The sequence below is a fragment of the Nerophis lumbriciformis genome, linkage group LG01 (genome assembly GCF_033978685.3).
Source record: "Nerophis lumbriciformis linkage group LG01, RoL_Nlum_v2.1, whole genome shotgun sequence".
Classification (NCBI taxonomy): Eukaryota; Metazoa; Chordata; class Actinopteri; order Syngnathiformes; family Syngnathidae; genus Nerophis; species Nerophis lumbriciformis.
Genome location: NC_084548.2, coordinates 9971249 through 9995847, shown reverse-complemented (window position 1 = coordinate 9995847; position 24599 = coordinate 9971249). Strand labels below are relative to the sequence as shown.

Below are 24599 nucleotides of genomic sequence, written 5' to 3'. Positions count from 1 at the left end.
TACATCTGTTTGTTGGCATGGAAAATTGTAACATTACCAAAGATTCACTTGTTTTATTTTCCTATATTCAAACAAAGTGTTACTGTTCAAACTGTGTGCAATGTTACAGTTGCCAAAATTTTAAGATATACTTGTTAAAAAAAACCTGTTCATTGGTGCTGCTTGAGTGATTGCTTCCCTGCCAAGTGTTTGCGACCGGACTTGACGTCACAAGCAGCAAAAGTATGGAAATACGGCACCATTTGATTTTCCGTGAATCTGTACTTTAATAGGTCGGTACCTATTAAAGTACCGAATTCGGTATCCATCCCTAGTTTTTGCGGCAAATGTACTTGTGCATGCACTTTAAAATGTATGTATTGAAATATTGTTGATGCTATATAAGAGAAAAATGAAGGGTAACCGAAGGTCTTGTCCCATTTAAAAGGTGACGTAATAGCACAAGTCAAGCCAGATGAGGATAAGGGATTGTGTCACAACTTGGCATAAACAGGCCTGAACTAACCAAACTTTATAAAAGTTGAATGTGTGTTTTGTGGTTTAATCTTGACTACTTGGGGCCACAATCATTGGTACAGAAAAATAGCAATAGAAAAATTACATTATTACACTTGCACAATTCAACATGTCTAAAAAGGAGTAGTAAGAAGCATCAAAGTCTGTTCACTTCATGTTTTAAATGTAAAAACAGGGTATTTTGATGAAAAAAACAGGTTGGAGAGGTAAAAAAATATCAAGAAATACAGAAATGTATTTTGTAAATTTACCTACCCTACGAAAAATCTCACCCAATGTTGACAAAACAAAACCCACGTTTTTTGAAAAAGTTGTGTTGTTTTAGAGATTTTATTTTGCAAAGTTTCCAGCACGACAACAGAAGCGTAATACTCCAGCTCTGTAAAATCGGTTGTCATAAAAAGCACTTTCAATTGGCAAGGATTGCGACATTTAAGTGCAGATGGTATTTCAAAAATCTGACTGTCCTGAACTGGTAAAAACGACACTGTGCCTAAAAAACGTATTTTAGAAAGCATCTGAAAAGTACAAGGTGAATTACGGCTATAATGTGATTGACAAGTCGACTTTTTTTTTTTTTTTTTTTGCCAAAGTGAATTTTAGCGCAGGGTTTGAAAGTGAAGATGTTTGCGGAGGGAGTTAAAATAACTTGGAATTTGCTTGTAGCCCTTTGCAGAGTTTTGAGAGACTTGGTTGTTGACCTGAAATCAAAGAAAGACAAAGTATGTTTGTTTCATCCAATAACCATTGTACAAATAAATAGTAGTGATGTGCGATACCACTGATTTTCTAAAGGTTGGTATCGGCGATAACGGTCTGATACCGATACTCTAGAAAATATACCTAAAGTGTCTGCTAAAATTTTGAAATATTTGTATTTTTAAATGATAACATATGTATCTAACAACAACAGTAAAAATGTAAGAAAAAAAAGAAAAAAATCAGAATGTAATGAGAAAAAGCGGAACTTTTGAAACTAGTAATATTATACTTAGTCACCAATAACACAAACTAGTGTCTTTAAATAATAAACAAAAAAAATATCATAAAGCCCCCCCTAACTTGACTTTTCAGTATGCGGCCCTTGGTGGAAAACATTTAGACACCCATCATCTAAAATATTAAAATCTCTCAAAATACAAATAAAATATACTTAAAACATAAACAAAGTTTAGTTAGTTAATGAAAAATAAAACAATACTAACTTAGGAATTATTTTGGAAAATGACAACAACCATAATTAACATGGTTAAATGTGTATATGAACATTAATATTTTCGTAAAAGCAGAATGTTTGACACACGAGGTTATGCATTTAGACAATCGTGTTATTGTTATTTAATTACAAACCCCGTTTCCATATGAGTTGGGAAATTGTGTTAGATGTAAATATAAACGGAATACAATGATTTGCAAATCATTTTCAACCCATATTCAGTTGAATATGCTACAAAGACAACATATTTGATGTTCAAACTGATAAACTTTTTTTTGTGTGCAAATAATCATTAATTAACTTTAGAATTTGATGCCAGCAACACGTGACAAAGAAGTTGGGAAAGGTGGCAATAAATACTGATAAAGTTGAGGAATGCTCATCAAACACTTATTTGGAACATCCCACAGGTGAACAGGCAAATTGGGAACAGGTGGGTGCCATGATTGGGGATGAAAGTAGATTCAATGAAATGCTCAGTCATTCACAAACAAGGATGGGGCGAGGGTCACCACTTTGTCAACAAATGCGTGAGCAAATTGTTGAACAGTTTAAGAAAAACCTTTCTCAACCAGCTATTGCAAGGAATTTAGGGATTTCATCATCTACGGTCCGTAATATCATCAAAGGGTTTAGAGAATCTGGAGAAATCACTGCACGTAAGCAGCTAAGCTCGTGACCTTCGATCCCTCAGGCTGTACTGCATCAACAAGCGACATCAGTGTGTAAAGGATATCACCACATGGGCTCAGGAACACTTCAGAAACCCACTGTCAGTAACTACAGTTGGTCGCTACATCTGTAAGTGCAAGTTAAAACTCTCCTATGCAAGGCGAAAACCATTTATCAACAACACCCAGAAACGCCGTCGGCTTCGCTGGGCCTGAGCTCATCTAAGATAAAGTTAAAGTTAAAGTACCAATGATTGTCACACACACACTAGGTGTGGCGAAATTATTCTCTGCATTTGACCCATCACCCTTGATCACCCCCTGGGAGGTGAGGGGAGCAGTGGGCAGCAGCGGTGGCTGCGCCCGGGAATCATTTTGGTGATTTAACCCCCAATTCCAACCCTTGATGCTGAGTGCCAAGCAGGGAGGTAATGGGTCCCATTTTTATAGTCTTTGGTATGACTCGGCCGGGATTTGAACTCCCAACCTACCGATCTTAGGACGGACACTCTAACCACTAGGCCACTGAGTAGGTCTGTGGTCTGATGAGTCCACATTTCAAATTGTTTTTGGAAACTGTGGACGTTGTGTCTTCCGGACCAAAGAGGAAAAGAACCATCCGGATTGTTATAGGCGCAAAGTTGAAAAGCCAGCATCTGTGATGGTATGGGGGTGTATTAGTGCCCAAGACATGGGTAACTTACACATCTGTGAAGGCGCCATTAATGCTGAAAGTTACATACAGGTTTTGGAGCAACATATGTTGCCATCCAAGCAACGTTACCATGGACGCCCCTGCTTATTTCAGCAAGACAATGCTAAGCCACGTGTTACATCAACGTAGCTTCATAGTAAAAGAGTGCGGGTACTAGACTGGCCTGCCTGTAGTCCAGACCTGCCTCCCATTGAAAATGTGTGGTGCATTATGAAGCCTAAAATACCACAACGGAGACCCCCGGACTATTGAACAACTTAAGCTGTACATCAAGCAAGAATGGGAAAGAATTCCACCTGAGAAGCTTAAAAAATGTGTCTCCTCAGTTCCCAAACGTTTACAGAGTGTTGCTAAAAGGAAAGGCCATGTAACACAGTGGTGAACAGGCCCTTTCCCAACCACTTTGGCACGTGTTGCAGCCATGAAATTCTAAGTTAATTATAATTAAAAAAAAAAAAAAAAGTTTATGAGTTTGAACATCAAATATCTTGTCTTTGTAGTGCATTCAATTGAATATGGGTTGAAAATGATTTGCAAATCATTGTATTCCGTTTATATTTACATCTAACACAATTCCCCAACTCATATGGAAACAGGGTTTGTATTTTCTTAAATGGGAAAAAAAAAATGTAAGAGAAAAGAGCAGACAAATCGGTATGTAATGAGAAAATAGCTGAAATGTTCTAACTAACAATTGGTAAAAAATATACTTAGTCACCTATAAAACATAACTGACACAGTATCTGTTTTTAGCATTTTTTTAATAAAAAAAATATCAATATACTCCCAGGAAACTTTGACTTGTCAGTATGCGGCCCTTGGTGGAAAACGTTTGGACACCGCTGAACTAAAGTATCAAAAGTATCAACATTTTGATTTGAGGATCGATATCAGAGCATAAAAATGTGGTATCGGCGGTATATATATTGCAGTATCGATACGCACATCACTGCTAATTAGCATAATTACACACAATGAGAAGCTCACCATGGTTAACATTGTGCCCAAATCATGGGCAGCAGCATTTTCCTCAAGGATGCGGTCCAGTGTCTCGATGTACCATGAACCAGACTGAGTGTCCCTCCAGGACACGTAGCCTGTGAGGGAACATTGATCACACAAGCTTCTGATAATTTTGTCAAAACATAACTGTAAAAATGCACTGGTGAACAGGAGCTAACTTTAACAGAATCAGCAATAATTCAGAAAACTGAATTTAATAGTTAAATTATCATATTTATTATAATGTAACACAATAATGATAAATATTTTAAATACTGTGTAGCTTACTATTTGGTGAAATGAAAATAGGAACCCAAAACAAAACAAAAAAGATTATACAGTGTTATCATTAAAGTGATTTTAGATTATCTTTTATTATTTGAAATGTACAATGCTCATTTGATTTTAACATTAATGTAGGCCATTGTTTGATGGATTACATTTCAAAATAATTAGTCACACTAAATTAGAAACAGGTATACAACTTACATTAAATAATTATTTTATTATAACAATTAACAATAATAATAATAATACACGCTTTTGTTTCTTTTAAGTGTTCTTTTCTTTTTTTTAAATGGATTATAGTGCAATATGTAAGTGTTTGTTTGTGTTACGTTCTTTTTTCTGTTTTAGTAAATTCTGACAATAAACATAATTTTGGGGAAAAATACTAATCAAATATAAACAGATATTGCATTAAAATCAAATTGTCTTTACTATTGTTTAGCACTCCTCGCACAAACCACAAACTGTAAACTAAACCAGGATAGCAAGTGGTGGTAACAAAATAAAATACCACGTTGTAATTTAGATCATCTGTTCCGTTTTCTGCACAGTTAGAAGTTGTTTTAGATCCCAAGTGTCAAACTCAAGGCCTGAGGGATAGATCTTGCCTGCCACATCATTTTATATGGCCTGCAAAATATTGGAAATAATATATGCCAATAAAGTTCCTCCCACCTCCAAAGACATGCACCTGGGGTTAGGTTGGTTGGCAACACTAAATTGGCCCTAGTGTGTGAATCTGAGTGTGAATGTTGTCTGTGTTGGCCCTGTGATGATGTCGCACTGCACTTCCTCATTTGAAATCTTGTTTAACTGAGTCCAGGGTGTACCGCGCCTTCCGCCCGAATGCAGCTGGGATAGGCTCCAGCCACCCCTGCGACCCCAAGAGGGACCAGCAGTAGAAAGTGGATGGATCTGCTTGACTGATGATGTCAAAGCTACTCATCCAACAAATTGTACACTGTTAAAATAACAATAGATTTTATGATTAAAAAAAACCTGGCATCTCAGTCGCCAGAATTTTACTGTAAAAAACAGCGGTACCATTTTTCCATTTGCTAGTAGTATTAGTAAGATGCTGTAAAAACCACCACAAAATTTACAGTAAAATTCTGTCTGTCAGGTTTTTTTTACTGCAAAATTTAAAAAATATTTCATAGTACTAAAAATATGTATACTAATCAAATGCAATTTCTTCAGTTTAAGGGCATGATTTCGACAAAAGCTCTAAGTCTTTCAGAATAAAGCCAAATATTTTTAAAGTAAATTATTGCATATAAAAATCCCAATTAGATTTTTTCTCAAAATCATGCAGCCCTAGTTTATGTACAGTACAGTACAGTACAGGCCAAAAGTTTAGACAGACCTTCTCACTTCAATGTGTTTTCTTTATTTTCATGACTATTTGCGTTGTAGATTGGCTGATGACGTTTTCTTTATTTTCATGACTATTTACATTGTCACTGAAAGCATCAAAACTATGACACCTGTGAAGTGAAAACCCTTTCAGGTGACTACCTCTTGAAACTCATCGAGAGAATGCCAAGAATGTGCAAAACAGTAATCAGAGCAAAGGGTGGCTATTTTGAAGAAACTAGAATACAAAACATGTTTTCAGTTATTTCACCTTTTTTTGTTGAGTACATAACTCCACATGTGTTCATAGTTTTGATGCCTTCAGTGACAATGTAAATAGTCATGAAAATAAAGAAAACACACTGAATGAGTGTGTCCAAACTTTTGGCCTGTACTGTATATGTTCTTTACTATGCAGCCTTTGGTCCCATGACAAAAATACAAGCGTGAATGCAAAGCAAACCGCACTAAAAAGGGTGTTTTTAATTTTTTGGGGGGTTTCAAACCATAGTACTGAACCACAAGTGTGGTCGCAGCCAAAAAAATGATAACAAATTACACAAAGTGTACCAGGAAAAGTAGAGTAGGACACCAGAATGTCACTCGGAGTGGGCAGTGTGGCTCTGGCGTCAGGTTCATCAGACATGCTCAGAGAGTCGCTGCTGGACGATGTGGGGATGGCATCCGTCTGGTCATCCTCTCCGCTATTGCATGGTTCAAACTCATCAGGTACCTCGAAGCCTCTGTCCTTTTCCTCTTAAAGACAAAAAGGGCATGTTGACGAAATGCTGGCACTGAAACGTTCCAGTTCGTTAGTTGGTCACCTCCTCCGCACGCCTGGATGAAGAAAAGCTTGGGTTTTCCCTGCAGAGATGGACAGAATTTCCCGTTGAGGTAGTTTGTGATGCTCTGAACTGGAACGTATTGTCCATCCACACCATAGACAGCACCGGGGAATCTGTTGTGACTCACCTGTAATTAATACGTATTAAATTAGCAAAATTGAATGAGTCAGAGATAATAGAGAAAGAAACCACAATCAAACGCTCACCTCGGTCCCATGAGACAGAATGATGACCACACAACAGTCATAGGGAGAATGGTCCTTTTTCGATAACTCTGACAATTCATGCTTGATTTTCTGTAAAGTGGTGAGAACTTTTAAACATTTAAGTTGTGACATTCAAAAAACACAAAAAGAAGCAACATAAAGAGACGTCTTTTGTATTCCTAAACATTGTGCTTTTCCCTCAATGTTTGTCTCCGACCGCCAAAGGCCTCAAAGTAGAGGGGAATGTGGGGCTGTTGTAGCACAGGGGGCCCCCAGGGCTTTTATAAAGTTTGAAGATATGTTTTCTGTAATTCAAATATGTAAGTTATAAAAAAAAAAAACAATGACATAAATGTTAAGATAAAATAAATACAACCTTATTTTTGAATCAAATGAAAAATGTGAAAGAGTGCCTACATCCCCCATCAAAAATGCAAAATGGTTCATTCCACCTGGATAGGTGCAAACTCGGGATGTAACGATATAAAAATGTTGTATCACGGTTATTGTGACCAAAATGATCACAGATATGAATTTTATTGCAGTACTGTTGGATGTGCTCACAAAGTACTCATACACACACAGATTCTTTTTGTTTTAATAACTAAAATAAATAGACACACAATATACTTTTTGGCAGAAGAAACATTAAATGTTGTTCTGCCTTCATAAGAGCCATATTATTTTTACTTGAGTACTTCAATATGTTTATCTTCTTCTATTTTAATTTGTTCACATTCCTAACACACGACTGCACAACGACATAACTCAAACCACATTAAATTTGCCGATGACAACAGTGACAATGAGATACTGTACAGGAACTGGTGCAACCACAACAACCTGTTACTCAATGTGGACAAAACAAACAAATTCATTATCGACCTCAGACGATCTCAAAGCAGACACACCCCCTTGTCCATAAAAAATAAAATGGACTCAGAACACCACTTCTATTACAATAAAAGCCCAGCAACGCCTCTACTTTCTGCGGAAAGCCTACTGCATCCTCAAACTTCAATCAATCAAACTTTATTTATAAAGCGCTTTTCATACACAAAAGAAATACAACGCAAAGTGCTTTACAGAGTTAAAAACAATACCTCTGTGACCAATATCCCTCATTATCACAGACGTACGCACAGACACAGATGAAGTGAAGTGAAGTGAATTATATTTATATAGCGCTTTTCTCTAGTGACTCAAAGCGCTTTACATAGTGAAACTCAATATCTAAGTTACATTTAAACCAGTGTGGGTGGCACCGGGAGCAGGTGGGTAAAGCGTCTTGCCCAAGGACACAACGGCAGTGACTAGGATGGCAGAAGCGGGGATCGAACCTGGAACCCTCAAGTTGCTGGCACGGCCGCTGTACCAACCGAGCTATACCGCACCAGATACCAAACACAAACACACACACGCATATATGCAACTACAGGCAAAAGCCAGTAAATTAGAATATTTTGAAAAACTTGATTTATTTCAGTAATTGCATTCAAAAGGTGTAACTTGTACATTATATTTATTCATTGCACACAGACTGATGCATTCAAATGTTTATTTCATTTAATTTTGATGATTTGAAGTGGCAACAAATGAAAATCCAAAATTCCGTGTGTCACAAAATTAGAATATTGTGTAAGGCTAATACAAAAAAGGGATTTTTAGAAATGTTGGCCAACTGAAAAGTATGAAAATGAAAAATATGAGCATGTACAATACTCAATACTTGGTTGGAGCTCCTTTTGCCTCAATTACTGCGTTAATGCGGCATGGCATGGAGTCGATGAGTTTCTGGCACTGCTCAGGTGTTATGAGAGCCCAGGTTGCTCTGATAGTGGCCTTCAACTCTTCTGCGTTTTTGGGTCTGGCATTCTGCATCTTCCTTTTCACAATACCCCACAGATTTTCTATGGGGCTAAGGTCAGGGGAGTTGGCGGGCCAATTTAGAACAGAAATACCATGGTCCGTAAACCAGGCACGGGTAGATTTTGCGCTGTGTGCAGGCGCCAAGTCCTGTTGGAACTTGAAATCTCCATCTCCATAGAGCAGGTCAGCAGCAGGAAGCATGAAGTGCTCTAAAACTTGCTGGTAGACGGCTGCGTTGACCCTGGATCTCAGGAAACAGAGTGGACCGACACCAGCAGATGACATGGCACCCCAAACCATCACTGATGGTGGAAACTTTACACTAGACTTCAGGCAACGTGGATCCTGTGCCTCTCCTGTCTTCCTCCAGACTCTGGGACCTCGATTTCCAAAGGAAATGCAAAATTTGCATGGTTGGGTGATGGTTTGGGGTGCCATGTCATCTGCTGGTGTCGGTCCACTCTGTTTCCTGAGATCCAGGGTCAACGCAGCCGTCTACCAGCAAGTTTTAGAGCACTTCAAGCTTCCTGCTGCTGACCTGCTCTATGGAGATGGAGATTTCAAGTTCCAACAGGACTTGGCGCCTGCACACAGCGCAAAATCTACCCGTGCCTGGTTTACAGACCATGGTATTTCTGTTCTAAATTGGCCCGCCAACTCCCCTGACCTTAGCCCCATAGAAAATCTGTGGGGTATTGTGAAAAGGAAGATGCAGAATGCCAGACCCAAAAACGCAGAAGAGTTGAAGGCCACTATCAGAGCAACCTGGGCTCTCATAACACCTGAGCAGTGCCAGAAACTCATCGACTCCATGCCACGCCGCATTAACGCAGTAATTGAGGCAAAAGGAGCTCCAACCAAGTATTGAGTATTGTACATGCTCATATTTTTCATTTTCATACTTTTCAGTTGGCCAACATTTCTAAAAATCCCTTTTTTGTATTAGCCTTACACAATATTCTAATTTTGTGACACACGGAATTTTGGATTTTCATTTGTTGCCACTTCAAATCATCAAAATTAAATGAAATAAACATTTGAATGCATCAGTCTGTGTGCAATGAATAAATATAATGTACAAGTTACACCTTTTGAATGCAATTACTGAAATAAATCAAGTGTTTCAAAATATTCTAATTTACTGGCTTTTACCTGTATATGGACAAATGATTGCATGGCTGAGTACAGAGGAGACATGTGAGTAAACACTATCACATCTGCACCAAGAGGTCATCAGACCATGGCCACCAGAACGCTGACACAAAGTGCCCCCACAAGCACGGCCGATAACCCCTGATAACCCAACATTCCTCAGATGATCCATCTGAGGAATGTTGGAAAATACAAATAATAAAACTTGTAAAATAGTAAGAACCATGAGTAGAGATAAAGAATAAAATACAAGCAAGATATATGAAGATTAATAGAAAAAATAAAATGAATAGAAGTAAATAAAATCTTGCATAACTAATAGTAAAAAAAGTAATCGGCAACCTTCTACAGAGGGACAATTGAGAGCACCCTCAGCAGTGCCGTCACAGCGTGGTTTGAAAACTGCACTGCTGCAGATCGGAAGGCCCTGCAGTGGTTTGTGAGGACGGCTGAAAAGATCCCCGGGGCGCCTCTTCCCTTCCTCCCAGACAGCAGTGTTTTTCAAATACTTTTTGAGCCAAGGCACATTTTTTTAATTGAAAAAATGTCGAGGCACACCACCAGCAGAAAACATTAAAACATTTAACTCAGCAGCTGATATTGTCAGTAAAAAGTTGTTCTCGCAAGTGTTGGATAAGAATTCAAACCATAACCAACCATGCATGACTATAGCTCTTGTTTCAAAGTACTGTCACATTACGCCGATACTTATTTGGAGTTTTTTGGTGTCTTCCTGTGTCGTGTTTTAGTTCTTGCCTTGCGCTCCTATTTTGGTGGCTTTTCCTGTTTTGTTGGTATTTTCCTGTAGAAGTTTCATGTCTTCCTTGAGCGTGATTCCCTGCACCGGTTTTGTTTTAGCAATCAAGACTATTTAAGTTGTCGCTATCCATTGTTGATTGTCATGTCATATTTGAATGTACTTTGTGGACGCTGTCTGCTCCACACACTGTCAGTCTTTGCTGTCGCCCAGCATTCTGTTTTTGTTTACTTTTCAACCAGTTCAGTTTTAGTTTCGTTTTGCATCGCCTTACCTAAGCTTCAATGCCTTTTATTAGCGGCACTCGCCTTTTGTTTATTTTAGGTTTAAGCATTAAATACCTTTTTACCTGCACACTGCCACCCGCTGTCGTCTGCATATTGTGGTCACGACAAACATCTACAGAGCAATCAGCTACCCGCTGACACCTACTGATATGGAAGAGTATTACATGGTTATGCCGCCGAGCTCTAGCACAGACACTCAACAACGGCACATTTGCGGATTATAATTACTGGTTTGCAAAAAATATTTTCAACCCAATTAGGTGAAATTAGATAATCTCCCACGGCACACCAGACTGTATCTCACGGCACACTAGTGGTTGAAAACACTGATCTACAGCATACACAAAGCCATTAGTATTGTTCAGGACAAAACACACCCGTCCCATGCCCTCTTCTTTTTACTGCCATCATGTAGAAAGTACTGCAGAAAGCCCGCACATCCAGAGTGAGCAAGAGCTTCTTCCCCCAAGCAATCAAACTTTTGAACAATACCTGATGCAGAATACCAAATGCGGGATTTTTCACACCGTACTGGTATGCGCTACTACCGGTACACTTCTATATACCACTTATATTGTCTTGTGGCATTTGTCACAACATTTCTTGTCCACCATAGGTATCCGCCGCTTTTGTTTTGATGACGGTACAGACGAGAAAACAGATTTAACGTTTTAAGTCCTTATCATTAAACGTGCAAAACTTAATTTAAAGTTTGTCTTTCTTAAATCCAATGTTTTCCTTTTTCTACACTGTTATCGACAAAACCAATCGATTCCCTTTTAAACGACATCCGATCGATACCTATCTTCCGGAAGGCAAACTTGCCAAGCACAAATCGATATACTTGAAATTTAGGAATATAAATCGATATATCGATCAATTGTTACACCCCTACTCGATACAAATGTTAAACCCAGCGCTTAGAGTCAAAAACCTAATGTCAGAATAATTGTATCTAAGTTATCACAAAACTTTGTGTTTCAATGAGTTCCCGGCGAGCAGACAAAAGCTGTCTTTGATCTTACCAATCAAAAGGCTTGTAAAACTTCACTGTGTAGGATGGGAAGCGACATAAAGGTGTCGGTTTCTTTGATCTATTGTAATCCACAGGAAGATTTTGTCTTGACCCGAGATCTACAAAGCGGAGAGGAAGCAGGACCTGACCCCCCTCCAGGCACCTTTTCTTTGAACTGTTTTGTAACCAAAGGCGACGGCTGTTTACGACCCCCCTTCCTTTAGAAACAGCTGTTGCCATGTAATCAGGGAAAGTCCAAATAAAAGAGGAGGCGTGCAACCTTTCGTCAGAGCGTGGTGGAAGACTGTACAAAGAGTACAGCCCAGACGTTTCTCCTCAATGAGTTAAATTGAATTCTGTCTTTGTTTAATTCCTCGCTTCTTGTCTGTTTAATAGATGTCATCAGTGTTTGAACCTGATACCTAATTAAGCTTTTTATATGCGTTTTTAAAAGATGGTTTCAACCAAATTCATGCAATAGCATAGGGCACTTCTTGAGTCTTGTGAATTTCATGCTACGTCCCGGCCTACAGCATCTGTAAAAATCACATGCCAATGCGTCATGGCCAATTATGCAACTTACTGCCTTACCCTTTGTTTCAGGTTAGTTCTGACTTCCACCATAAAGTTCATCGCTTTAAATCTTCTCTCCATTTTGTCGCAGTCGATGTTGGACCCCAGACGGCGACTCAACTTACTCTGCGGCTCAAATTCCACATTGTTAATGATGAGGCAATGTCCGCACGGGCTGGTGTCCATTTTGTAGCTCTGCCGTGCAAAAAAACATAAGAATAGGCATTAACATAAACGCAAGATATACATGCAGTAAACAGTATCCCCCAAAAGTTGTAGCTTCTCAAAAGACAATTGTAGTAATAGTAAGCGCACAGCTTGTATAACAGTATAGATTTACTGTACGCACACCCCCGTTACTGTCTAAATAGCTGGCATACACAGTCAAGTGAGTACATCTTGTCCTTGGTGTCAATATTAAGTGTGAGCACCATCGCTATCTAACACTGTCTTAATATGCTTGGGTATGGAATTCAATGATGGTTGTAGACAACTTCACTGTATCTAAATGTATGGATTTTCTTTTGCATTCATTGGATTAAAGTGCAATATATGCGTAGAGCAAAGCCTAGTGGTGAAGTTGGTCAATTACAGTTTTGGTGACAGCTCAACATGGGACGTATGAGGGGATATATATAGTCTGCCGAAGTGTCTCTGCAGCCACCGATGTGTGATACTCACTTGGAGGCTGTCCCGCCGTGTCCTGCCGTGCATGCGAGCTCTGGCCTGGGTTTGAGATTGTAGCATCTCCCTCTCGGGTGCTGCGTCAAAAACATGTGTTAAATAAAAAATATAAAACATATATGGAAGTATTATTGTAGCAAAATCAGTTGCAAACATGCATCTCAATCCGTGCGTGTGTAATCTAATTCACAAGTGGGTGTACTAATGCAGTGTTTTTCAACCTTTTTTGAACCGAGGCACATTTTTTTCATTGAAAAAATGCGAAGGCACACTACTAGCAGAAAACATAAAAAAATGAAACTCAGTAGCCGATATTGACAATAAAAAGTTGTTCTCACAAGCGTTGGATATGAATTCAAACCATAACCAAGCATGCATCACTATAGCTCTTGTCTCAAAGTACTCTCACGACCTGTCACATCATGCTGCGACTTATTTGAGTTTTTTGGTGTCTTCCTGTGTGTAGTGTTTTAGTTCTTGTCCTGCGCTCCTATTTTGGTGGCTTTTCCTCTTTTATTGGTATTTTCCTGTAGCAGTTTCATGTCTTCCTTGAACGCTATTCCCCGCACCTGCTTTGTTTTCGCAATCAAGACTATTTAAGCTGTGTGGACGCTATCCTTCTTTGTAGGGACATTGTTAATTGTCATGTCATGTACGGATATACTTTGTGGACGTCGTCTACTCCACACGCTGTAAGTCTTTGCTGTCGTCCAGCATTCTTTTTTTGTTTACTTTGCAGCCAGTTCAGTTTTAGTTTCGTTTTGCATAGCCATCCCTAAGCTTCAATGCCTTTTCTTAGCGGCACTCGCCTTTTGTTTATTTTTGGTTTAAGTGTTAGATACCTTTTTACCTGCCTCCCACATATTGTGATAACGACTAACCATGTTCCCGACATCTACAATGCAATTAGCTACCTGCTGCCACCTACTGATATGGAAGAGTATTACACGGTTACTATGCCGAGCTCTAGACAGCACTAACGCTCAACAACGGCACATTTGCGGATAATTACTGGTTTGCAAAAAATATTTCTAACCCAATTAGGTGAAATTACATAATCTCCCACGGTTTACCCGACAATATCTCACGGTACACTAGTGTGCCGCGGCACAGTGGTTGAAAAACACTGTACTATTGTGTGTGTCTGTATATCAATGTGTGTGTGTGTGTGTGTGTAAACAGATCCGCGTGTGCGTGTGTTTTAAGTTGTCTGTCTGTATTATAATTTATTTCTGTGTAAAAGAAAAGATCTGTCTGTCCAGAGGCAGGGCTCTCCCCATATATGAGTGAAGATTAATCACATCCGGCAGAGTAAACATGATCATTTTGGCCTCTGTGTCATTACATGATCTCCTATTTGAATACAAAAATACTTCTGACCGCTAAGTTGCTGCTAAAACAGGAACTTTTATGTACAGCAAGTGATGAAAAGTGTTCTTGGCTTCAACAGCAACAATGAGTGAGTGGCTGCAAGGCGCCGACTAGTGGTGAGTATAAGGAAAGGCAAGGGGCGTTACAGAGAGACAAACACATTAGTACACATAAGGGTACACACATGAATTAGATTACCCATGCACAGATTGATATACAGACACACACATTAGTACACGCACACATAATTTCGATTACACACGCACAGACTGAGATACACGGTTGCAAATAACTTTGCTACAATAATACTTCCATAAACAATCATCCAAACCTTGTCAAAGTGTATACTAGCCAGTGACTTACATAATGTGGGGGTCTGTATTGGATGGACAGTGGTAATAGTAGCCTTCATTTGCTTCTGGAAATCCACTGAAGATGCTGCACAGGCATGGAAACAAGTTATATTAATGTCACAATGTAATTGTCCATTTTAAACATGCATTTTGAAACGTATTCCATGTGCATAATGCATATTTTAAATGTGACTCACGAGCAGGTGACGGCTGTAATGAGGCCAAAGTTCATCAGATTGCACATGTACTGAGATGCATTGCTAACGAAAAGCTTTTGCAATTAAGCAAGATTATGGGGGTTTGCTTCTGGGAAGCAGTCATATTCCTGAACCATTTCATTTAAATCTGCAAGGTGTGCGTTCCTCGTTAATAACCAAAGATTGCAATTATTAATACATTGTTGACATATACTGGTAAAACTAAAAAAATATGATTATCGTGCAAAAGGTTAGATTTACAAGGTGAAACTAATATATGACAAAGGGTCACTAATATATGACATTGGGTCATAGCATGCAACTCATTATATTTCAAGCCTTCATTTGATAATTATGGCTTACAGTTTATGAAAACCTTGAATTGAAAATGAAAGAAAATGTGGGTTTTAAAAACTGTAAGCCATGATCATCAAAATTAGAACGAACTAAGGCTTGGCATAGTTCACTTTGCATGTAATGAGTTTATATCACATACTACTTTCACATTTAAAGGTGAACTACTGGATTGAATGGACTTGTGCATGATACTAAATTTTTTTAGTTTCACCATAACAATTGACAACATGTAGTTTTATTTATTTTTTAAAACCCTGCAAACGTGTACAGTAGGTCATTTTCAAACGCTGACGTAATATTGACAGCAAAAATTTCGTAAATACAAAAAAAAAAAGGAAGAATAAATAGACTGACTTGACTATTTATGAAGAGAACTGTTGTATATAGAATTATTTGATGTAAATTGTGTACAAATTAAGGACAGGAAGTCAACATAGGTGCTAGTAATTGCTATTAAGTTAAAAAGAAGTAGGATTAAATAGGCTTTGTTTTTTCCTACGACTTGTTGTAAAGAAAAATTTAAATTTGTAAAACATTTGCTTTATCATATTGAAACTATATAATTTTTCAAACTTCCATATAAATTAATTAATTAATATTGTTATCATTACTGACTTTACCAAAATGTATAATAAGAAAGAGTAATAATTAATATTGTTTTAGGTCAATTAAAATAAAATAAAAAATTTTAAATAAATGATACTTTTTCAAAGAAATATAGCAAATGAAAAACATATATAATGTGGACTCTAAAAGTCATACCTGTAATGTACAATCTTCATTTGTAGTAACAATACAATTTTATTTTTATTTTATTTTAGTATTAACCTGCATATACTGTACAAGTAACAATTTGTATCACGTCAACCCATATTTGCTATTTTTTTTATACCAGTTATGGGATAAAAGAACAATATATAGCCATTTAGTCAGAGTGCTGTTTTGTATTTAAATTACAGCATTGTTTCAGACTTATTAGATTTGCGTAAATAATTAATTTAACAAATCTGTTTTATGATACATTGTGCCATACCTGATAAATATCAAGAACACAGATGACAAGCAAGATATCAAAAGCTGTGAAAGATTGTGTGAAGACTGTAAACTTAAATGAAACATTATTAATTGTACCTTTTTGTAAACCTTTATTTACCCAGGAAAGTCTCATTGGGATTAAGAATCTCTTTTTCTTAGTAGTGCACACTTACAAAGTGGAAGAGTCCGGACAACAGGCCGAACGAGGATGTTGGATGTTGACCCTTGAACTGCTGGTGCATTGCTTTGGAGGAGATCTGCCAGACTGTGCTGGTCTGACTCATGAAGACTTTCCAAAAAAAGTGGGAATGCCCGACGTCCACGGGTCACCAGGTCCTTGACAAGCTGCCTGGCTTGGTCCCGTCTTGTTTCTTTGCTCTAATAAAAGTAGAGTTGGCTTCAATCAAAAAGACAATACTTCCATTATTGAGTTTAAAGTCCTACTTACTTAACATTAACAGAGCGGGGACAAATGCATACCAAGCAGCTTCAGTGCATTCTGGGGGTCGGCAAGGTGTGGTCAGGTGATACCATGAAGACTTGTTGCAGCCTGGCAGGACTGCGTAAATGTGGTTTGTTTACCTACTTCAAAGCCATGCAGGAGGTTCTGGGTCTAAATATCGGTTTGGACGTCTTTTGCATGTTCTTCTTGTGCTTGCATGGGTTTTCTCCAAGTTGTTAGAATAATTATGTATAAGTTATCACACAACTCTTATGCTTAAAGGCCGTTGCTATAGTTATTATCTATTATGCTCAAGTTGTACTTTTCTATCTGTGCAAAGGCACACGACTTGTAATCTTCCACGGCATATGAGGGGTGGCCTCGCCGCAGATGTTATCTTTGTTTTAGCCCGCTAACAGCCAAGGACATTAAGTACCTCAACGAAGATAAGACGACAGCACGCAGACGAAGCAGAGACAAGGCGAAATCACAAGGTCCCCAGCACATTCCGTCACGTATTGGGCGTACTGGAGCTGCTTTGCATGATGTGTGTGACCACTCCCTTTGGAAGCAGCCCCAGTGATGTTAACTAGGGCAGTGTTTTTCAACCTTTTTTGAGCCAAGGCACATTTTTTGCGTTGAAAAAATCCGGAGGCACACCACCAGCAGACATCATTAAAAAAACGAAATTCAGTTGACAGTAAAATGTCGTTGTCGCAATTGTTGGGTATGAATTTAAACCATAACCAAGCATGCATCAATATAGCTCTTGTCTCAAAGTAGGTGTACTGTCACCACCTGTCACATCACCCCCTGACTTATTTGGAGTTTATTGCTGTTTTCCTTGTGTGTAGTGTTTTAGTCCTTGTCTTGCGCTCCTATTTTAATGGCTTTTTCTCTTTTTTTGCTATTTTCCTGTTGCAGTTTCATGTTTTCCTTTGAGCGATATTTCCCGCATCTACTTTGTTTTAGCGATCAAGAAGATTTTAGTTGTTTTTATCATTCTTTGTGGGGAGATTGTTGATTGTCATGTCATGTTCGGGTGTACATTGTGGACGCCGTCTTTGCTCCACAGTAAGTCTTTGCTGTCGTCCAGCATTCTGTTTTTGTTTACTTTGTAGCCAGTTCAGTTTTAGTTTCGGTCTGCATAGCCTTCCCTACGCTTCAATGCCTTTTCTTAGGGGCGCTCACCTTTTGTTTATTTTTGGTTTAAGCATTAGACACTTTTTTACCTGCACCCTGCCTCCCGCTGTTTCCGACATCTACAAAGCAATTAGCACCGGCTACCACCTACTGATATGGAAGATTATTAAACGGTTTCTCTGCCGAACTCTAGACAGCACCGACACTCAACAACAACACATCATTTGCAGACTATAATTACTGGTTTGCAAAAAATATTTTTAACCCAAATAGGTGAAACTAGATAATCTCCCACGGCACACCAGACTGTATCTCACGGCACACTAGTGTGCTGCGGCACAGTGGTTGAAAAACACTGAACTAGGGAACTCCTGAATAAATAGAGGAGCGCAGGAGCTGTACCTTAGAGCGTAGGGTGAGACTGTGACTGAGTGTGCAGTTCCATGCGTTCTCCTCATGAGCTGAATTGAACTCTGACTCAGACTGATTCCTTGCTTCTTGTCTCGTTTAATAGATAGTTCGGTCGGTGTTCAAACCTGACACAAGTACTCTGGCTTACTCTCACATCCTCAAAGCATAAACGTGTGTCTAATTCAGGGGTGTCCAAACTTTTGCCACTGAGCGTCGCACACTGAAAAATCCAAGCATGTGAGGGCCATTTTGGTATTTTTAATTTTCAAAAACCTTACAAAATATAGATTTTTTTTAACCTTTGGTGCTCGCCTCAATGTTGGTCCCAGGTACCCGGAATGGTCTCAGTCATTAAAATGTTAAAAATAAGTCATTCATTTAAAAAATATATATTTTTGTTGATGCTTAAATCTCAACATCAACTTCAGATCTATCTCTTGATAGAAAGTTTTTTTTTGTTTTTTTATGCCCTTTTTGTTAAAGAAATCTTTGTTTTTTTATGCCAAAAACACAAAATATGTTAATATTTTCCCCAAAACATTTTCAAAGTGGAATATTTGATGTGAGGTGTTTGGAGCTTAAATGGGTCAATAATTCAAAACAACAATGATTTTGATTCATGATTATTTTTCGAGAAAAGACAGTTTTTAGTAAAAAAAAATCCAACTAAAATTCTCAGGGATCCAAAAGGTTCCAACACTTTAAAGGTTAAAAATACTGGAAGTCATACAATTTTTTTTTTAACTTTCTATATGTAAATCTCCATATCAATTTCAGATCCATCCATCCATCGATGATACATTTTAATATATTTTGGGTTTTTTGTTTGTTTATTTTATGCACTTTTTGTTATGGAACACTTAATTGTTCTATGGCAAACACACACAAGAAGCAATAAGTCAAAAATCTACATTGATTCTCAACATCAACTTCAGATCTATCTGTTGTTAGAAAGTTTTTGTTTGTTTTTTATGCCCTTTTTTTTTTTTTAAGAATTCGTTGGTTTTTTATGCCAAAAAAATATGTAATATTTTCCCCAAAACATTTTCAAAGCGGGAATATTTGATGTGAAGTGTTTGGAGCCTTAAATAGGTAAATAATTAATAACAACGATGATTTTGATTCATGATTATTTTATGAGCAAAGACAGTTTTTAGAAAAAGAAATCCAACTAAAATTCCCAGGGATCCAAAAGGGCCCAACACTTTAAAGGTTAAAAATACTGGAAGTCATACATCCATCCATCCATTTACTACCGCTTGTCCCGTTCGGGGTCGCGGGGGGTGCTGGAGCCTATCTCAGCTGCATTCGGGCGGAAGGCGGGGTACACCCTGGACAAGTCGCCACCTCATCGCAGGGCTGGAAGTCATACAATTATTTATTTTTTTTACTTTCTATGCGTAAATCTCTATATCAATTTCAAATCCATCCATTGATTATAAGTTTTTAATACATATTTTTTGTTTGTTTGGTGCACCTTTTTGTCATGGAACACTTAGTTTTTCTATGGCAAAAATATTTCAAAGTGGAATATTTAATGTGAAGTAATAATAAGTCAATAATTCATATCTACATTGATTTTGACGTTTTTTGTTTTTTTTCAGCAATTACAGTTTTAAAGGGGGAAAAAACTGTCTGCATGGCATTTTTGTCTTATTAGTCAACATTGGAACATTTTCTCTTTACATTTTACCTGTATGCTCTTTTATTCAACTTGTTACGTTTTTAATTGTAATAGTCATTTTAGAATGTGCCGCGGGCCATTAAAAAATTAGCTGCGTGACGCAAATGGCCCCGAGCTGCACTTTTGACACTTCATGTCTAATTGGACATGAATATTGATTGAATTGTCTATAGGTGTTAATGTAAATATTTGTCTAAGTGTGTGCCCTGTCAAGCTAAATAAGCTGGGATAGACTTCAGCTCCCCCATGACGCTAATAAAAACAAGCAGTATAGAAAAGGAATATTGATTGAATTGTCTATAGGTGATAATGTATATGTCTGTCTAAGTGTGTGCCCTGTCAAGCTAAATAAGCTAGGATAGGCTCCAGCTCCCCCATGACCCTAATAAAAACAAGCAGTATAGAAAATGAATATTGATTGAACTGTCTATAGGTGTTAATGTATATGTTTGTATAAGTGTGTGCCCTGTCCAGCTAAATAAGCTGGGATAGGCTCCAGCTCCCCCATGACCCGAATAAAAACAAGCAGTATAGAAAATGAATATTGATTGAACTGTCTATAGGTGTTAATGTATATGTTTGTCTAAGTGTGTGCCCTGTCAAGCTAAATAAGATGGGATAGACTCCAGCTACCCCATGACCCTAATAAAAACAAGCAGTATAGAAAATGAATATTGATTGAATTGTTTTTAGGTGTTAATGTAAATGTTTGTAAAAGTGTGTGCCCTGTCAAGCTAAATAAGCTGGGATAGGCTCCAGCTCCCCCATGACCCGAATAAAAACAAGCAGTATAGAAAATGAAGATTGATTGAATTGTTTTTAGGTGTTAATGTAAATGTTTGTATAAGTGTGTGCCCTGTCAAGCTAAATAAGCTGGGATAGACTTCAGCTCCCCCATGACGCTAATAAAAACAAGCAGTATAGAAAATGAAGATTGATTGAATTGTTTTTAGGTGTTAATGTAAATGTTTGTATAAGTGTGTGCCCTGTCAAGCTAAATAAGCTGGGATAGGCTCCAGCTCCCCCATGACGCTAATAAAAACAACAGTAAAGAAAATGAAAATTGATTTAATTGTTTTTAGGTGTTAATGTAAATTTTTGTATAAGTGTGTGCCCTGTCAAGGTAAATAAGCTGGGATAGGCTCCAGCTCCCCCATGACCCGAATAAAAACAAGCAGTATAAAAAATGAATATTGATTGAACTGTCTATAGGTGTTAATGTATATGTTTGTCTAAGTGTGTGCCCTGTCAAGCTAAATAAGATGGGATAGACTCCAGCTACCCCATGACCCTAATAAAAACAAGCAGTATAGAAAATGAATATTGATTGAATTGTTTTTAGGTGTTAATGTAAATGTTTGTATAAGTGTGTGCCCTGTCAAGCTAAATAAGCTGGGGTAGGCTCCAGCTCCCCCATGACCCTAATAAAAACAAGCAGTATAGAAAATGAAGATTGATTGAATTGTTTTTAGGTGTTAATGTAAATGTTTGTATAAGTGTGTGCCCTGTCGAGCTAAATAAGCTGGGGTAGGCTCCAGCTCCCCCGTGACCCTAATAAAAACAAGCAGTATAGAAAATGAAGATTGATTGAATTATTTTTAGGTGTTAATGTAAATGTTTGTATAAGTGTGTGCCCATCCATCCATCCATTTCCTACCGCTTCTTCCCTTCGGGGTCGCGGGGGGCGCTGGAGCCTATCTCAGCTACAATCGGGCGGAACTGTCAAGCTTAATAAGCTGGGATAGGCTCCAGCTCACTCATGACCCTAATAAAAACAAGCAGTATGAAAATTAAGATTGATTGCATTGTTTTTAGGTGTTAATGTAAATGTATAAGTGTGTGCCCTGTCAAGCTAAATAAGCTGGGATAGGCTCCAGCTCCCCCATGACCCTAATAAAAATAAGCAGTATAGAAAATGAAGATTGATTGAATTGTTTTTAGGTGTTAATGTAAATGTTTGTATAAGTGTGTGCCCTGTCAAGCTAAAATAAGCTGGGATAGGCTCCAGCTCCCCATGACCCTAATAAAAACAAGCAGTATAGAAAATGAAGATTGATTGAATTGTTTTTAGGTGTTAATGTATATATTTGTCTAAGTGTGTGCTCCGTCAAGCTAAATAAGCTGGGATAGGCTCCAGCTCCCCCATGACCTTAATAAAAACAAGCAGTATAGAAAATGAATATTGATTGAATTGTTTTTAGGTGTTAATGTAAATAAAAATTCAGTGTAAAAAAATAACTATAAAAATAATATAAAAATACAATGGATAAAAATTCAGTGCAAAAAAAAATTCACTGTATAAAATTCAGTGTAAAAAAAAAATCACAAAAAAATTAAGTGTACAAAAAAAATAATGGTATAAAGTTTCAGTGTAAAAAAAAATAACTATAAAATTCAGTGTCAAAAATACAATGTATAGAAATTCAGTGTAAAAAAAATGTCACTATATAAAATGTCAGTGTATAAGTGTGTGCCCTGTCAAGCTAAATAAGCTGGGATATGCTCCAGCCCCCCATGACCCTAATAAAAACAAGCAGTATAGAAAATGACTATTGATTGAATTGTTTTTAGGTGTTAATGTAAATGTTTGTATAAGTGTGTGCCCTGTCAAGCTAAATAAGCTGGGATAGACTCCAGCTCCCCCATGACCCTAATAAAAACAAGCAGTATAGAAAATGAAGATTTATTGAATTGTTTTTAGGTGTTAATGTAAATGTTTGTATAAGTGTGTGCCCTGTCAAGCTAAATAAGCTGGGATAGGCTCCAGCTCCCCCATGACCCGAATAAAAACAAGCAGTATAGAAAATAGAAGAAGGACTCATGTAATTAATGTCAGGCCTTTGCTATTCAGTGGTAAATAATAATTTGGTATTTATGATAGATGACTTTATCCTCATGTTCTACAATTACTGCTTGGCTCTAAAACAACTTGGTTAATAGATTTAAATTAAATGGACGAGTTCTCTTATTCGTTATATAAGACAGCCATTTTTATGACAGCAGTTTTTCCTTCTCTACAGGAGTAATATATATAATATATATATACACATACACACATATATATACATACACGTTTTGTTAAATGACTCGAAGGTTGTTTGTTTAAAATAAGTTGACTTATTTTGGCTACAATGTCACCTTACCTTAATTTTATCGATCATGTCTTGAGTAAAAACACCTTTCTCCAGGAGGCGGTCATAGAGGCTTGTTGGTTCCAAACCAGTGACAATATTTATCCTGTATCGCTGAAGAACCTTCTTGTGACTTTCCTCCATCCTCCATTCACTCTGCAAACGGTTTTCCAAAAATGTGTGGTTAAAAAAAGGTCCTGAAAAAACTAAATTTAATGACAAGAGATGAAAATATTACTTCCTGGTTGCGAGGTTCGTGTTGATTTTTTGTATGAGTGGACGTCAGGTTTCTTCTTCTGCTGCTTTTTCCCCGCAGAGTGTTGGCGTTTTCGCCTCCTGTCGGTGACCTAATGCTACTGCTTTACTAGCGAGCGTGTGGAACTCTGCTCACACCAATCCTAGTCAAGTTACGGTAAGGTCATTTTTGCTGAAAATGTAACTAATGTAAAATATTACTTTTTTTTTTAACAGTAGAAAAAACAGGTAGGCTTTATCCTCAAACCTTGTGTTATTCAATGAAGCAACGACTTTTCTTACTTAAATAGCAAACATGGTATATTTTACAAAGGTGGTACAAACCCCGTTTCCATATGAGTTGGGAAATTGTGTTAGATGTAAATATAAACGGAATACAATGATTTGCAAATCATTTTCAACCCATATTCAGTTGAATATGCAACAAAGACAACATATTTGATGTTCAAACTGATAAACATTTGTTTTTTTGCAAATAATCATTAACTTTAGAATTTGATGCCAGCAACACGTGACAAAGAAGTTGGGAAAGGTGGCAATAAATACTGATGAAGTTGAGGAATGCTCATCAAACACTTATTTGGAACATCCCACAGGTGAACAGGCTAATTGGGAACAGGTGGGTGCCATGATTGGGTATAAAAACAGCTTCCCAAAAAATGCTCAGTCTTTCACAAGAAAGGATGGGGCGAGGTACACCCCTTTGTCCACAACTGCGTGAGCAAATAGTCAAACAGTTTAAGAACAACGTTTCTCAAAGTGCAATTGCAAGAAATTTAGGGATTTCAACATCTACGGTCCATAATATCATCAAAAGGTTCAGAGAATCTGAAGAAATCACTCCACGTAAGCGGCATGGCCGGAAACCAACATTGAATGACCGTGACCTTCGATCCCTCAGATTGCACTGTATCAAAAACCGACATCAATCTCTAAAGGATATCACCACATGGGCTCAGGAACACTTCAGAAAACCACTGTCACTAAATACAGTTTGTCGCTACATCTGTAAGTGCAAGTTAAAGCTCTACTATGCAAAGCGAAAGCCATTTATCAACAACATCCAGA

The 24599-nt window shown here is 37.7% G+C and overlaps 1 protein-coding gene across 3 annotated transcripts; it reads right to left on the bottom strand.

Annotated features, from left to right (window-relative positions):
- Positions 1-939: 939 nt before the first annotated feature.
- Positions 940-23674, bottom strand: casp9 (caspase 9, apoptosis-related cysteine peptidase). Of its 3 annotated transcripts, XM_061974752.1 has the most exons (11): positions 23515-23674; positions 23289-23432; positions 16639-16843; positions 14887-14961; positions 13150-13229; positions 12487-12663; positions 6816-6905; positions 6589-6736; positions 6335-6520; positions 4106-4215; positions 940-1217 (listed from the first exon to the last, which is right to left on the bottom strand). In XM_061974752.1, the coding sequence occupies exons 2-11, from the start codon at positions 23418-23420 to the stop codon at positions 1116-1118; spliced, it is 1305 nt and encodes a 434-aa protein (XP_061830736.1). In that variant the 5' UTR covers positions 23421-23432; positions 23515-23674; the 3' UTR covers positions 940-1115. The 3 variants fall into 3 exon arrangements, with proteins under 3 accessions (XP_061830736.1, XP_061830727.1, XP_061830743.1); XM_061974743.1 differs by having other exon boundaries at positions 23289-23570; XM_061974759.1 differs by lacking the exon at positions 6816-6905 and having other exon boundaries at positions 23289-23571.
- Between the last annotated feature and the right edge of the window lie 925 nt (positions 23675-24599).

Coding starts and splice junctions, on each gene's coding strand:
- casp9 (XM_061974752.1), bottom strand. CDS start 23,420: ATGGAGGAAAGTCACAAGAAGGTTCTTCAGCGATACAGGATAAATATT. Junction 12,664..13,149: donor CACGGCGGGACAGCCTCCAA/GTGAGTATCACA, acceptor TTTGCACGGCAG/AGCTACAAAATGGACACCAG. Junction 6,906..12,486: donor GAACTAACCTGAAACAAAGG/GTAAGGCAGTAA, acceptor ACCACTTTACAG/AAAATCAAGCATGAATTGTC.